Raw genomic sequence first — 15,563 nt, forward strand, 5'->3', positions numbered from 1 at the left:
GCTGGGCACAGACCAGGAAGGAGGAGAGAGGAGGATCAACACTTGCCTGGAAGCATTTGAGCTGGTCAGCCCACGGCCCAAGGAAGTCTCTGTCCTAAGTGTATCCTCCTTCTCAGCATCGTTCTGCTCTTCAGGTAGACCATGCTTGCTCCACTTGAGGAACAAACCGAGTCTGAATCGCCTAGAAAATGCAAGGTCAATCTTCTAAATGAGTAAAAATCTGTCTTTTCTGAAGCATTGGGTGTCTTCCATGGAAGGCAGCATTACAGGAGGTATCTATGAAAGGCACAACTCCCTGCCTTAGGAAAGAGCTGCGTTTGCAGAGAGGCCTGAGGTCCTTTTACATCACTAGAAATAATTCTTCCCAGCAGAATTCTAGTCACCTTACATGAGCGACTTTCTTCCACACCACTTGTGATACACCTCTCATGGCACCCGCTGTGCGGAGCGATCAGACTGTTTCCCCAGAGAAACACCTGTACATAAACATGACAATGAAGCCATGATAAAAAGGGTCAACTGCAAATGAAACCCACCATGATTACAACAGTAATTCCCTCCAATAATACTCCAGACAGATATATTGTCCACCTGGCACGTAGTACTTTACATACGAAATATCTTTTTAGGCCACTGTAGAGCAGACACACCAAAAGGAAAGAAAAAAAAGGGTTCTAGCTGTAGTAAAAGTGGTGTTACTCCTCTGAGGTAGATGCTCTGCTTGCTGATCTGTCCCACCAAGAGCTGACCACGTTCCTTGCCCATGTTAAAGACTGACCAGCCGGAGAGCCTCAGCCCCACTGCGCAATTCTGTACTGGCAGTAAAACGCCAATGTTGTTTTGGCTTGCAATGCCTTTACTTGTTCTGTTGCAGTTTTTTGACTGGCACTCTTAAAATATAATCCAGCTTTTTTTGTGTTGGTTTTTTTTTATATAATCCAGATTTAAATCGGATGCCATTTTGGCCGGTGAAATACCAGCTAATAAGCGAATGCTAGTTTACACAACTAATTATTACCATTTTGAGGCAGTAACAAATTAAAGTGAAGAGCCGAGTGCACTTCACGTATGTACATGGGGGTGAGCAGAGGTACTGCCGTGCCATGCCGTGCCGTGCCGTGCTGTTCCTTCGAGCCCTGCAGGCTCAGCCTTGGCAGCCACAGCCCAGCGCTGGGCAGGCCTGCTGCTCTCACTGCTGAGACACCACCTCCTTGGGAGCAAAAGCCAAAGCACGTTAATGCCGCTCCTGCAAGGAACAAACTTCAGAACGATCCGCTGTGTGACAGAGACATCGCTCCCGCACTAATAGATGTATCTCCTCAACAAAAGCATCCCCCTTTTCCCAAGTTCGGGAAGCAGTGCTATGTCTGCCGTGGGCTTTGTGTCCGGCATGTGCCTGCCTTGCTGCTGCCGAAGCCCACCTGTGCGCAGGGCATGCGTGCCCCACACCTAAAACGCTGCTGGCAGCACGTCTCGCAGCCCGGCGTGTGTGCAGGTGGAAGGAGGCCTGGTGGGCACACAGTGGGCACGCGGTGGGCATGTGGTGGGCACACGGTGGGCAGGCTTCCTGGAGCTCAGTGCAGAGAAGGTCCCCATGCGCTTCAGAAGCCAGTTTCTCTGCTGGGCTAGGATCTGGCTCCCACGAAAGCCAGAAATCTGTTCTGAGCATGGGAAGAGGGGCTTGGGGGGGCTGGGGGTGGGTGGGGTGTGTGTGTGTGAGCCATTGGGATGCCCCCGGCTACGTTAAACGCTGCCCCAAGGGACAGGTGCTGCCCTCCGGGGATGCCGCCGCTCTGCGCCCACCGGCGGGCCCCGGGGGCTGTCCCCAGCACACACACCCACACACCCCGCCCACCCCACAGCCCCGAGCGGCCCCGGTGAAGAGCGGGCCGGGCGGTGACCGGGCCGTATCCCGGGGCGCTGGGCCGCCCGACGAGCGCGGCAGGACAGGCCGGGGAGGGTGGAGGGGCCAATGCCCCGAGGCGGTCCCCGCCGGGGCCCTGCCCCGTCCCTCCTGCCCGCCGTCGGGGGGCCCGGGGGCGCGGCTGCCTGCCAGCCCGGAGGGGGGGGCGGCCGGGCGGCGGCGGGGGGGCGGGCGCCAGGGGGCGCTGTGCCCGTTCGCAAGAGCCGGCTCCGACGGCGCGCACGCAGGCGCAGAGGGTGCGCGGCGGCAGCGGCGGGAGCCCCGGGCCCGGGCGGGACCCTGCCCTGCCCGAGGGGGGGCTCCTGCCCTGCCCTGACCCGGGGGGCTGCGGAGCCGCTGTGGGCCCGGCCCGTTGCCGCTCTGGGGGGCCACAAGGGCGCAGGGGCCGGCGGCTCCCCACCCCCACACCCCGCCGCCGTGGGCGCCGTTCCCGAGCGAGCCCCCCCCCCTCTATTCCTTTGTGCCGCTGCCGGGCCGCGCGCACTTCATTTTCTGCCCCGGTGCCAGCCCCGCACCCCGCGCCCCCCCCCGTCACTTGGCTAAGTAATAATTTCCATGTCCAATTCCATTTCTTCTCCAGTTCTGAAATCTCCAAGCCATCAGCAAGGAGGATAGTTCACATGAAAACTAATTACACAAAATCAATATTTAATCACAGCGCAGCATCCTGATCCTGCAGAAAAAAAAGTCCCTTTAAAACTCTCCTGCCATATACAAATACTTCTCGGCCGCTTATTTATAGGTCTCATTTTTTTGGTGGGAGTCATGTTCATTTTGATTTTTTTTAAACCATCGACACGTGCGAGCCGCCGGCACCCGGAGCGCCGCCCGCCCGAGGGGTGCCCTGCCCCGCGGGGGGGCCGGCCGCTGCCGCCCCCGCTCCCGGTAACGGCCGGGCGCAGGCGGGTGTTCCGCTCCCCCCCACATACCCCGTGGCTCCGGCTGCCCGCCCGGGCGGGCCCGACGGGGCGCGCCGCTCGGCCCCCGCCGCCGGGCTCCTCTGGCCGGGACGGCGGCACCGCTCCGTACCCAGCCCGCGGCCGCCGGGCGGTGTCCCCCGGGCTGTGTCCCCCGGGCGGGCGGCGCGGGGAGCCCCCCCAGCCGTTGCCAGCCGCGCGGCGGGGCCGGGCCGCCAGCACCCCGGGGCTGCGCGCAGGGGCCGCGGGGAGCGGCGCGGCGGGAGGGCGGGCGGGGCGGCGGAGCCACCTTAACGGCGAGCCCCGCCCCGGGCCGCGCGGCGCTCATTGGCGCAGCCCCGATGGCTGAAATTCATCGCTGAAATGCAAAACTTGTTGCTGCTCCGCCAGCGCCGGGTGAGAGCGAGGGAGCGCGCCGGGGAGCGCGGCGCAGCCCTCCCAGCGCCTGCACGCAGCGCCGGCCCCGCCGCCCGCACCGGCCCCGCCGCCCCGCCGCCGCCGGAGCCCTGCGAGCCGCGGGCAGCGCACGGCGGGCCGGCGATGCGGCGCGCAGCTCCCGGGCGCCGGAGCCTATGAGCGGCGGCGCGCCGCCCCGTCGGCTCTCGGGCAACGCAGCGCGGCCGGTGCCGGGCGGCAGCGAGCGGCGAGCCGCCGCCGGGGTGAGCGCGGGCGGGCGGCCGGTGGCAGCGGCGCGGCGGCGCGGCAGGATGTGAGCGGGGGCGGCCGAGCGGGGCGGCGGGGGACGCGGGACGGCGGAGCGGAGCGGCGCGGCGCGGAGCGGCCATGCCCTTCTGAGGAGCCGCGCAGGATGTTCGGGCTGGAGCAGTTCGAGCCGCAGAGCAGCGGCCGGAGCGGCGGGCAGGCGGAGCGGGGCTTCGGCCAGCCCGGACTGAGCATGAGCGCGCACTTCAAGGCGCCGGCCTTCCCCGGCGGCGGCCCGGCGGCGGCGGCGGTGGACCCGGCCCTGGGCGCGCTGGGCGAGCCGCCCCTCCTGGGCATGAACATGAGCCTGGCCGGGGACGCCTACGGCTTCCCGGGCCGCGGCCCCGCCGAGCTGCACGGCGGCGGCATGCAGCCCCCAGTGCACGGCTTCTTCGGCGGGCAGCAGCCGCACGGCGGCCACGGCGGCGCCCACCACCCCCACCAGCACCCCCCGCACTTCGGCGGCAACTTCGGGCCCGACCCCGGCGCCTCCTGCGTGCACGGCGGCCGGCTCCTGGGCTACAGCGGCGCGCTGGGCGGGCAGACGGCGTTCGCCGACGGCTACGAGCACATGGCCGAGAGCCAGGGCGGCGAGGGCTTCGGGCAGCAGCGCCCCGGGAACCTGCCCGACTTCCAGCACCACAGCGCCGGCGCCTCCAGCCATGCCGTGCCGGCGCCCTGCCTGCCCCTCGACCAGTCCCCCAACCGCGCCGCCTCCTTCCACGGGCTGCCGGCGGCCGGCTCCTCCGAGCCCCACGGCCTGGAGCAGCGGCGGCTGCCCGCACAGGGCGGCGTGGACTCGCTGGAATACAATTACCCCGGCGACGGCCCCGCCGGCCACTTCGAGCTGCCCGTCTTCTCCCCGTCGGAGCCCGAGGGGCAGCTGCCGCACTACGGCGGCGGGCGGCAGGTGCCAGCGGGCGGCAGCTTCGCGGGGGCGCCTGCCCTGCCCCGAGCGCCGGGCATGGCCGTGGCCAAGGCGCACCCGCCACAGCAGCACGGCGTCTTCTTTGAGCGCTTCGGGGGGGCGCGGAAGATGTCGGCCGGCCTGGAACCAGGGGCCAGCGCCAGGCACCCGCTGATGCAGCAGCAGCAGCAGCCACCGCCGCCGCAACCGCCGCAGCAGCCGCCGGGTTTGCTGGCCAGACAGAACTCCTGCCCGCCAGCCATCCCTAGGCAACAGCAAACAGAAGCCAACGCTCCCAACCCCAACCTGCAGGACAATGGGCCCATAATGCAGAACCAGCATGCACAGTTTGAATACCCTATTCACAGACTGGAGAACAGGAATATGCATCCCTACACCGACCCCGTGTTTAATATGCAGCACCCTCCTCCGCAACAGCCACCAAATCAAAGACTGCAGCACTTCGATGCCCCCTACGTGAGCGTCGCCAAGAGGCCGCGGTTCGACTTCCCTGGCAACCCCGGCGTCGAGCGCTGCGCCTCCTGGGGCAGCGGCATGCACGGCCCCACCATGGAGAGCCACCTCTCCCCGACGGCCTACTCCGGCCTGCCGGGCGAGTTCACCCCACCGGCGCCCGAGGCCTTTGGGGGGCCGTTGCCACATGGCGGCCCCGAGCACCCGGCGCTGGCGCAGCGCCAGAACGCAGCCCTGGTGATGAAGCAGATGGCCTCCCGCAGCCAGCAGCGCCTGCGGCCGCCCAGCCTGCAGCAGCTGGGGCACCATGGTGAGGTGGGCCCGCCCGGCGGCCTACCCCCGCCTGCCTTTGAGCGGGAGGCTGGCGGCAGCAGCCGCGGCTTCGACGCACCGGCGCCGCATCTGGCCCCTGACAGCGCCTGGTTTGCGGGGCCGCCACCGCCCGGGGAGCTGCTGCCGCGGCGCATGGCGGCGCCAGGGCTGCCAGCCGAGGCGGCCCCCCATGAGCTGGGCCTGCAGCCGGGCGGCACCGCCGTGCTCTTCCGGCCGGGTGCTGGAGGGCTAGGGCTGCAGGAGCCGCTGCGGATGGCGGGCGAGGGGCCGGCGCAGGCTCTGCCCTCGCCGGGTGTCCACCCGCCATTTGCGCCCGCCATGGGTGGCCTCTCGCAGCTGCAGTCGCCGGGCGGTGGTGTGGCGCTGCCCAGCGCCCCCGCTGAGCGCCGCGGCCCCGCCGACTTTGCCGCCCAGCCCAGCTTCCCCTTTGCGGCGGCAGCGCGGCAGCCGACGGCCCATGGGGCCGCACCTGCCCTCAGCGCCTCACCGGGCGCCTATCCGCCACCCCCGCCTGAGTTCCCGCCGCCACCGCCGCCGCGGCCCGCCGCCAGCAAGCTGGGCGCCCTCTCGCTGGGCTCCTTCAGCAAGCCGGCCAGCAAGGACAACGTCTTCGGGCAGAGCTGCCTGGCCGCCCTCTCCACTGCCTGCCAGAACATGATCGCCAGCCTGGGTGCCCCCAACCTCAACGTCACCTTCAACAAGAAGAGCCCAGCCGAGGCCAAGCGCAAGCTCAGCCAGGCTGAGCCCGACCCACCGCCACCCGCCGCCCCAGACTACTTTCCGGCAGGGCCGCCAGCAGGCGGGGGCGGCGCGGGCAAGGCGTCGGGTGCTGCCCCGCTGCTGCCTGCCGAGAGCAGCCTCTCGCCTGGCTACGCGCTGGAGCCGGCGGCCGGTGGCGAGGGGAAGGCGGGCGGCGGGCGGGGGCGGGGCCGCCGGAAACGGGACAGCGGGCACGTCAGCCCCGGCACCTTCTTCGAGAAGTTCTCGGCCACGGAGGGCGGCGGGGCCGGTGTCAGCCCGGGGCAGCCGGCAGTGCCGGCGGTGGCGGGGGGCCCACCGGGGGCTCCGGGTGCGGAGCGTGGTGGGGGCACCCCGCATGACAAGCCCCTGACCTCACCCTCCTGGGGCAAGGGTGGTGAGCTGCTGCTGGGGGAGCAGCCCGACCTGATGTCCTCCCTGGACAGTGGCATCCAGAGCGTGACCAAGTCGGATGGCAGCTCCCCGCACGTGGACTTTCCCGACGAGGTCAGCACCAGCTACGGCAACGAGGACGAGGTGTCCTCCAGCTCCGACAACGCCGCCTCCAAGCCCACCCGCAGCCCGCTGCTGAGCGGCTCGCCCAAGCTGCCCCGCGGGGAGCACGCACTTCTCAACGGACAGAAGCCCCTGGCCCTCAGCCTCCTCAGTACGTCTACCTCGACCCCTGACAGCTATGGGCTCAGCACCACGGCAGGCGCCCACCCCGGCACCCCAAGCATGGAGCAGGTGCGGACCCCCACAAGCACCTCGGCCCAGGACGAGATCCACCCCCTGGAGATCCTGCAGGCGCAGATCCAGCTGCAGCGGCAGCAGTTCAGCATCTCGGAAGATCAGCCCTTGGGGCTGAAGAGCAAGAAGGGGGAGTGCGCGGGGCAGAACGGGGACAGCGACCTGGGCAGCTGCTGCTCGGAGGGCGTCAAGGGCGCCATGAGCACCATCGACCTGGACTCCCTGATGGCGGAGCACAACTCCACCTGGTACCTGCCCGGTGAGAAGGCCCTGATGGAGGGGCAGGAGGAGGACAAGGCCATGGCACCCTGGGAGAAGCCCAAGCCTCCGAACCCCAGCAAAGAAGGTATTGGTTGTCCCGCGCGGGTGCTGGCCCCTGGGGGAGGGCGTGGGGGGCTGCCTGGGGAAGGGGCAGTGGTGGGGCTGCAGCACCGGGATGCTGGGCACGCGCCAGCCCCAGCCCCGCTCCATCCCCGGTGGGGACCTTGGCGGATGCTGGGAACGGGCTGTGGGATGCTGGCTGGCTCTGCCGGGTGGCCAGTGGCAGGGACAAAGTGCCCGCTGCCCGACCGGCCCGGGTGACGGCTGGACTGCCAGCCCCGTCCCCATCACACCTGGGGAGCGGCCCCCCGAGGGCTGCGGCGGCCACGGCTCGGGGGGCTCGCGGGGTGCTGAGCAGAGGGGCTCCCGGCAGAGCCCCGGCTGTGATGCTGGGCCTGGGGTGTTGCGGAGGGGGCCACAGAGGGTGGTGCTGTGGAAGGGGCTCCCCGCGGGGCATAGGGTGCTGAGGAGGGGGCTCCCGCAGAGCCCTGCTGGGCACAGAGTGCTGAGGAGGGGGCTCTTGCAGAGCCCCGTGCTGGCTGAACCTTCCAGCCTTTTCTCCCAAAGTGATTTTCCTAAACCATGAACACAGGCGTTTGTTAGCGGTGCTGTCCCTCCGCTTCCAGGTATTTCCCCGCTTGCATTAAGAGCCTGCCAGCAGCGCAATACTGGACTGAAAAGCTCTTCAGATTTTTGTATTTTTTTTTCTTTAATAGAAAGGCAATTTAAAATAAAGCTCTGGGTCTGCTGGTGTAAAACTTGCTTAGTTGACAGATGTTTAATTTCAACATTAGTTGTAATTTTTGGTCCTTCCCTGTGTCCAGAGGGCACCATAATTCCCCAAGCTCAGGGAAAAAATATTTTAATGGAAAGCCCTCTATTATAAATGCTGTTTAAGATAAAGATGATTACACCTTCAATTGGTTTCTATTTTCTCTTATCAAAGCCATATTTTACAAACTGCCTGATGGTGTGCGTGAATATTACAATAGATGCACGTGCATGTACCTGCTGTATGAATGCTCGCAGGCAATTTTTTGATGTGCTCTAAGTGCACGTGCGTAATTTACGCAATATAACCTCATTATTTGTGCCTAGGAAAGTTGATGTTTTGCTACTGCTGGTGTAGTTTGAAATTGTTTTCATTACGTTTGGTGGTTGCAGAGTGACTTTTTACAGTCTTCCACATTTAGTAATTTTGCTGAGAAAGGTGTTAGGAAAATCAAAAGGGAGATGGTTTGAAAACTGGGCAATTTCCTACCCCCAGTTCTGGTTGGCTTTCCAGCTTTGGGTTTCTGAAGCGTGAATCCTAGCCCCCATGGTTTGTCTCTTTGTTCATGTTTAATGCCCAGCGCAGGAGACTCATTTCAAGCGGGAGTGTTTAGCATGCACAGCAGACTCTAGGAAGCCCATCAGCATTCTCCATGCTTCACCCAGGCAAGGACATAAATTGGTTTGTTTGGGGCCCTTCTTTTCCATTTTTAAATGGAGTTGCACACAGCATCCTTCCTGGCCCCTTCTCTTTTATTGTTTCTTGTACACAACATCTAGATCTGACTGGATCAATAGCTAGTTAGCACAAATCACAGTTCCTGTCACTTCTACCTTGGCAGACTCACACACATATATACGTTCTCTCACAACACACGCACACACACACACGTACCACCCCCCCCCCCCCGTTATGTGTGCACTCTCACACACGCATACAGACATGCAGATCTCAACACCATGCACTATTTAGAATTAGATTTTAAGAGTAACTTACTCGATAGATCTTAATTTCATGGGTTTTAAAAAAAAAAAAAGTCCTCAGCAGGGATTTAATCTTGAGCAGCACATTTATTAAAAGCATAATCTGGCTTAAAATTACGTATATTTTGTGTATATGTGTCATATGGAGCAATGCTTGCTTTAATGTCCTTTAAGCACTCCTACGTTCACTTTGATCACCGCTATACTTAGTAACATCTAGTGAAATAAGTAATTGCTTTCTGGTTGCGATAACCACAATGTTGCTGTTGAAACAGTTCATCACTTGGAAGGAAAACCATTTAATCAGTGTTCCTATATAAGGATATGTTTTAGTATTTCGGAGGCTTAACATAAAATAGCAAAGCAGTTTTACAACAATGCATAGAGGCACTCGTTTTGTTTCACACTTTAGTCACTTGAAGGATTTGAATGGGCTGGTTCTTCAGATGAGGAAATTCATACAGACCAGTGGAGAATTTACTTTAACTGTTGTTGGAAGTGGTAAAGATACAATAGGTGAAACAAAACAGGCTGTTCTCCTCGGTTAGTAGAAACGATTTAGCTTTCCATTGGCATACCCCCGAGTGTTTGAGACTGTGTTTAAGAAAAGGCGTTATTTATCCAGTGAGTGAGATTTTAAACCTTTTTGGTCGGCTGGGATTTGCATTCGTGGTGTCTGTTCCAGCAGTTCCCTGGTGTATGCGTGCAGGCTGAACGCGCAGCCTTCAGACAGCACTCCTCCAAATTTCAAGCAGTTCCTAAATGCGCTGCAGTTCTGCGCTGGGGGAGTGCTCACCATTTCACATTACTGTGCTGTATTGTTAAGGGTGAGATTAGTCGTTAGACCCCAGTTCCCTCACCAACACATAGGCATTGTTGGTGGGCTTCTTAATTACACCTGCCGTGGTGGGAGGGAAGGCGTTCGGTGATTTATTCCTATTGTGGCACTGCCGCGATCCGCATCGGCTGCTCAGCGGGTCCGGGGCAGGATGGAGGAGGGGGTAGCGGGTGTCAGAGGGCAGGTTGCCCCTCAGCAGAGTGCTGGGCACGGCAGCTGCCTTCCCGCTGCTCCTCCCACGCCAGGGACCGCAGGCTCCGGCTTTGCTGCCGGCCGTGGAGGGGCAGCTTGGGAACGGATAGGCTCCCCAAAACGCAACAGAATTGGGAACTTTTCAAATACTCTGTTAATGCTGGGATTACTGGGTGAAACAACTTGTTTGAGTTGTTTTAACGGCTGGTCGGATTCCTCAAGACTTACTGCTTTTTTTTTGCTTTTTTTTTTCTCATAATGCCATAAAAATGATTTGCTAGTATCTAGCAATCTGTGTGAGCTGTGAATTTTAAAGGTAGATGGGAGCAGATAACGTTGTTTCAGACACCTGAGCTGTAGGTGCCCGTGTGACAAGTACACACCTACATCCTTTGGTGATAGCCTTTACGAGTTCTGTGCATGTGTTTGCATTTTGTTTCTGAATTTAACATTGTCAGGGCTGGCTGGATGTTGATCTTCACTGAAATGCGATTTTCCATAAGGAGTATTCTCCAATACATCATTTCTTGTGCTACCATGTTTGATATGAAGTGGGTGATGGTTTGGTGTGTGTCCCCCCCCCTCCCCCCCAAATGCTTTCTAGAATTTCACATTTTCCTCTGCCGTGCAGCTAGAGCTGGGAGTGAGGTATAATAATACCGAGTCTGGAGAGGTCGTGTTGACTTCCAGCACCGCGGCCCTAGCTAACAAAGAATAACCAGATCAAATTCACTTTAAAACGCAGGGCCAGTTCGGTGGGGTTTTGCTTTGCCTGGTTTGACTGAACCGGGACGATTTCCCTTTCAGTGAAATGTTGATTAGTATTCTCTAGAAACCCGGTAATTAAGTGCTGGTGGGGTTTTGTTTTAGTTTTTAATTGAAATTGTGAAGGTCCCACGCTGCATATGTCAGGTGAAGACATCAATATGTAACCTAGAACTGTGCGAGCGTTGATTGGAAAAACTGAGAATATATTCAGCTGCTCGGTGGCCGCTGGACTCGTCCGTCCGCGCTGGTGGGCACATGCAGTGCAGCACGGTTAGTTTTCATCTTTGAGTTTTTGTTAATATTTCATCGTAACACTGAACCTATCATTTGAATGAGCCAGCAGGCCAGAACTCTTGACGAAGCAGTACGTAACATCGGTAAATGACTACCAAATAACATTAACAAAGGTCAAATTTGGTCCAGATGCAGCTGGGAGCCTTTGTTTTCTTTCTCTTCCTCGTATGTTCTGCTGCGTGCTTTTATTTTAAATACTGCTGAATTCTTTTGGAGGCTTTACCAAGGGACTAGGTTTGTTTACCGAGACCGAGTTTGTCAGACCTCTGGTGAGGCATTTCAAACAATATCACTGAAGGCAGTATGTGATTCGGAACAGGTTTGCGCTGTAGTAAGGGCTGCTGGAAATGAGTTCAGTGATGAAGCTCAGCGCACTTTGCAGCCATGGATCTGTGATTCCCGGTGCTGCTTTGTTTGCTTGAAAGGGCTGTTTAAACTTACACGAGGAATTTTAACAGTTAGTGGGAAAAAATGCTGTTGCCTTTGCCAAGAAGTTATGCGATATACTCCACAGATATGAAATACACATCTTTAATAAATGATCTGGATTAGCATGCAGATTTATGAGGGAGGAATGCTCCTGTTGCGTATCGCAGGAGAGAGTTCAGTGGGCATTAGGTTTGGGTTTAATATGATCCTTTAAACTCTTCCGACCTGTTAAAAAAAAAAATAATTACTGAGAAGTTGCCCCTGCTTGGGTTGGCTTCATGTAAATTACAGTGACACTCTATTGTTTACTTTGACCGACTATAATTTTTAGTATTTTCTACTAGAAAATAGTCCTGTTTAGAAATGTTTTCCTTTGTTTTATAAACGTCCTGCAGCAGTGTGCTTGTAGACCTTTGTGGCAAATACTAGAGAAGGCAAGGGGCAGAGCTTTCAGTAGTGTTTGATGCTGCTGCTATAGTGCACTAAGATGTTGAATGCAGAAAGTGTGTGAATTTATTGGCATTTCGGTAACTACCATAGTCCCTCTGTCTGCCTTTGCATCCATTCGTCTGTCTGTCTGTCTTAATTTTTGATCTTTACATTTACCTGTTCCGCTCATTTTAGCAGAGAGTCTAGCTGTATTCAAGTTAATGCAGATCACAAATTTGGTTTGCATCGTGATGCTTGCTTTTGTGAATGTCACGGCCCATTTTATAACGGCATGTTTAGTTGTGAGGTAAGTTTTAACTGGGTTGTTTTGTACATGCGTGCTGTGAGAGAGTGCATGAGACAGACTTTAGGGGATATATTTCTTGAAACTGGTATGTGAATGTGCTTCAGATCTTTACATGTGATGTAAAAGGAAATGAATTAGACTTAATATTTATATATGAGCTTAGATGACAGCATAAATTTATTCTGATCTGTGATGTATTACACCATGTCTGCTCTTAATTTTTAATGTGCAATACCTGTTTTTTTTACCAATGACCTAGTGGAATGCTCTGCCATAGAACTGCAAATATTTTTTTCCTAAAAAACATTATTAACCCGCAGTACCTACAGACACAGTTTATTGTTAGTTGTATAGAGCAAAGGATAAGGCATTAAACAAAAGTCTGACCTGAAAATATGTGGGCTGCTTTTTATTTGTAACAGCTGACTCCCAGCTTCCGCAATGTTCTGTACCAGGGAGAGGTTTTGGTACAGCAAAATCTCTTTATGTGACCATATAAAATTTTAGTACTAGACAAATTACTGTACAGTTTTAGTCTGTGGTTTCTTGTGTATTTCTATTAAAGACAAGTGAGAGTAGAGTATCCACAAAAAGTGTAAAGCCAGCTCTGAAATGAATCTTCAGGTGGCCTAACACATAGGCTTTTTGAATGCTACATTTACTGAAATACCATAAACAGTTTTAATTACGTATTTCCTAGAACACATTGAGGATATTAAAAGAGACCGGTCCAGTTGTGGCTAGTGGGACCCATCCCTGATTTATCACTAGCATGAAATAGATTGTCCTTAACATGTTTTAGGCTGGAGCGCTTTGTACGCAGGCGGCACGGATAGCGGGCGTTGGGCGCCGGGCGCCGGGTTCTGCCTGCCCAGCACGGCCGCTTGCTGTCAGACCCCTCACTGACAAATCTTAAGCCCTTGAAAAGAACAATTTTGCACCCGTAAAGACACGCTTATGGTTTGCAGGACATTTCTAAGATTGATGTGGTGTTTATTTAAATACAGAATTATCCTTGTTTCATTTGTTCGAGGGATGTTTTTAAAAGGAGAGCTTCCATTAATGAGGTATATTTAGAACGGGGCTTGCTTGTGCACTTCCTCAGCACCGGTTCTTGGGTGAGGGACGCAGGGCAGGGAACCCTATGGAAATTAAATAGGTGAGGCTGTGGAATCTTCCAGGAAATTTAAGGTCTGCTCTGGCTTTTCTGGTCTTGGTTCGATTTCTCAACTTTGAAAATGTAAATCTGAATTTTTGCTATTCTGTAGATAGAGCCAGTTTGCACATAGTGATGACATGACTAGCTTTTGTAAAGGTACTGACATTCTTTGTAGTTAGCTGCTTTTCGTTTGCAAATACTTTTGTGTAGGTGCAGTTAAAACATTATGAAATATTAGAAGTCTTTTTTAGTGCAAACATTTTTTTAAAACTTTTTTTTTTTACAAATTTAAATTATTTTGTGGATTATGTGCCAGTGTTCCAAAGTGAAATGCCTTTTAAATTTAAAGCTGAGAATTGAACAGCTGGAGGTCTAATCCATTAATTTTTACAAGCTGACTTTCTTAATACTTCAAAGAGAACATTTTAGATTATACTGCTTTGCTACCCCACTCATCAGAACCCTTCTTCTGCCCCCCCCCCCCCCCCCCCCCCCGGCAATGCCCTCTCTTCTAAGTCTTCATGTTCTGCTCATCTCCTGGCAAATGACAAAACCATATGTATGCAGTGAATGCATTTTCCTTAGTTGATGTAATAAGTTGTAAGCCTTGACGCTCTAAAGATGTCTTCTCCTAGCATTGCACTTTTTATCTATATGCTGATGCAAAAATACTGAGGTTGCTGTTTTTCTAGTAGTCTTCTCCCCCATACTTGAGTTATTTTTTGTAATGGTGCAAGCGTATTCGTAAGAGTATTTGTGTTCAGCAGCCACGTATCCTGGGCTTGTGCCCTTCCAAGCCACCTGACTCAAAGCTAGGTGCATCCGTTTCCCAGAGGGTTGGGTCTGACCCATGCTGGCCATTTTTTAATAAAGTTTTTGCAAGTTTTGTCTGGCCCCTGTTAGACAGTAACTGTTTAATCACATCTTATGATTTCACTCCCCAGGATGCACATACGTATCAGTCAGGGGAAGCTCCTGAGAATGAACTGTTTCTTGTCTGCTTATTTAGCTTCTGCTGGGAGCCTTTAGTTGTGCAGCTTATGTCTGTTTATTTTAAATTTTAGGAAATCTGTTTGTGTCTGTTTAGTATGTGAACGTAACAACACAGTGCATGACATTGTGCTGTCTCAATTTTTATTAGCTTTTAAGATTTGTCTAAAGAAGCTTTTTTTTGGCTTGGTAAGCAGAAATCTGGTTACGTTTAAGTGCTGCTTTGATAGTTGGGGGTTGGATTTTGGTGGTTTTTTTACATTAAAATAAATACAGTTTATTTGAGTTTAAACACAAACAACACATGGGTGAGCTCGAAGGGCTGCGCCGGCTGCAGTGTTGTGGCAGGGGCAGCGCTGCAGCCGCGCTCTCATGGCCACTTTGCCTGAACTTCTGGATATTTGTATTTGCTCCCCCCCTCCCCCTGGCTTGGAGCATTTAAAAAGCGAGATGAGGCAACTGAGTTGCTACCTTTTTTTGTTTTAACTCTCTTTATCTTCATTTCCGACTGCTGGGCCTTTAGGACGTGATACTCTTGATCACAGAAAAGCCTGTAATCAGTCAGTAGTTGGGAGACAGCGGGTTTTTTTGTGGTAAAATGTATATTTGCGGAGTTAAGTCTGCATTTAATTAATTTTGTGAATTAGTATTCACAAAATATTAGAAAGAATTTGTATTGCTAATAGAAAGATCATCCTGAGGCTGAGGAAGCACAGTTAATTGAAAAAGCAGCCATTTGTAAAGTGAAGAAAATTTTAAAACATTTCATACCCTAATTAAGAATATACTCCCGATTTAAAATTGGGAATATTAATTCGCTGTGTGAAGCAAATACACTAAAAAACCCTGGAAACAGTCGTATCCTTCCTTCCTCCTCTTAATCTTCTCCCAAAATGCAGTTTAAGAAGAAAGGCATGACTTTTTTTTTTTTTTTTAAATGTAGCCTGAAACCATTTTGCTAGAAAGATGTAAATTGATCTATTAACATAGGAAATGAAGGCTGGACTGGGGTTATTATCTGGTCAGAATTTTAGGATCTCTTTCCTAGAAAAATCTTCAACTAATTTTTTTTGGGGGGGTGGGTGTAGTCTTCCTCTATAATGACATTTTAAAGCCTTTTGGTTTTGGGTGAGAGGAGTCATGGAAAGCAGAGGATGCTGTAGATGAAGGCTGTCGAAGAGACGCAGATGTGAGTGCATTGCAAGCAGGGCCGGTCCCTGGGGATCAGGACCGAGTGTTCCCTCCCATCCGCTGCTGGAGGTGATGCTCCGATTGTCTGGTGAAAACAGGCGGAGAGGGAGCGTCTGCCTGAGTGTTCCAGTCTCCTGGCTAGATG

At 54.9% G+C, this 15,563-nt stretch overlaps 1 protein-coding gene across 7 annotated transcripts in view; it reads left to right on the forward strand.

The window, feature by feature from the left end:
• Positions 1-3,500: 3,500 nt before the first annotated feature.
• The window catches only part of MN1 (MN1 proto-oncogene, transcriptional regulator), a 290,178-nt gene continuing 278,115 nt past the window's right edge, over positions 3,501-15,563 (forward strand). For all 7 annotated transcript variants that reach the window (XR_013930930.1, XR_013930931.1, XR_013930932.1 and 4 more), the window contains exon 1: positions 3,501-7,091. Coding sequence is in view for 4 of the 7 variants with exons in the window: in XM_080405665.1 (XP_080261791.1) it covers positions 3,650-7,091 (3,442 nt within the window). In the remaining 3 variants the exon portion in view is untranslated. The remainder of the gene's footprint in view (positions 7,092-15,563) is intronic.

The sequence above is a fragment of the Falco punctatus genome (genome assembly GCF_963210335.1).
Source record: "Falco punctatus genome assembly, chromosome: 1".
Taxonomy (NCBI): domain Eukaryota; kingdom Metazoa; phylum Chordata; class Aves; order Falconiformes; family Falconidae; genus Falco; species Falco punctatus.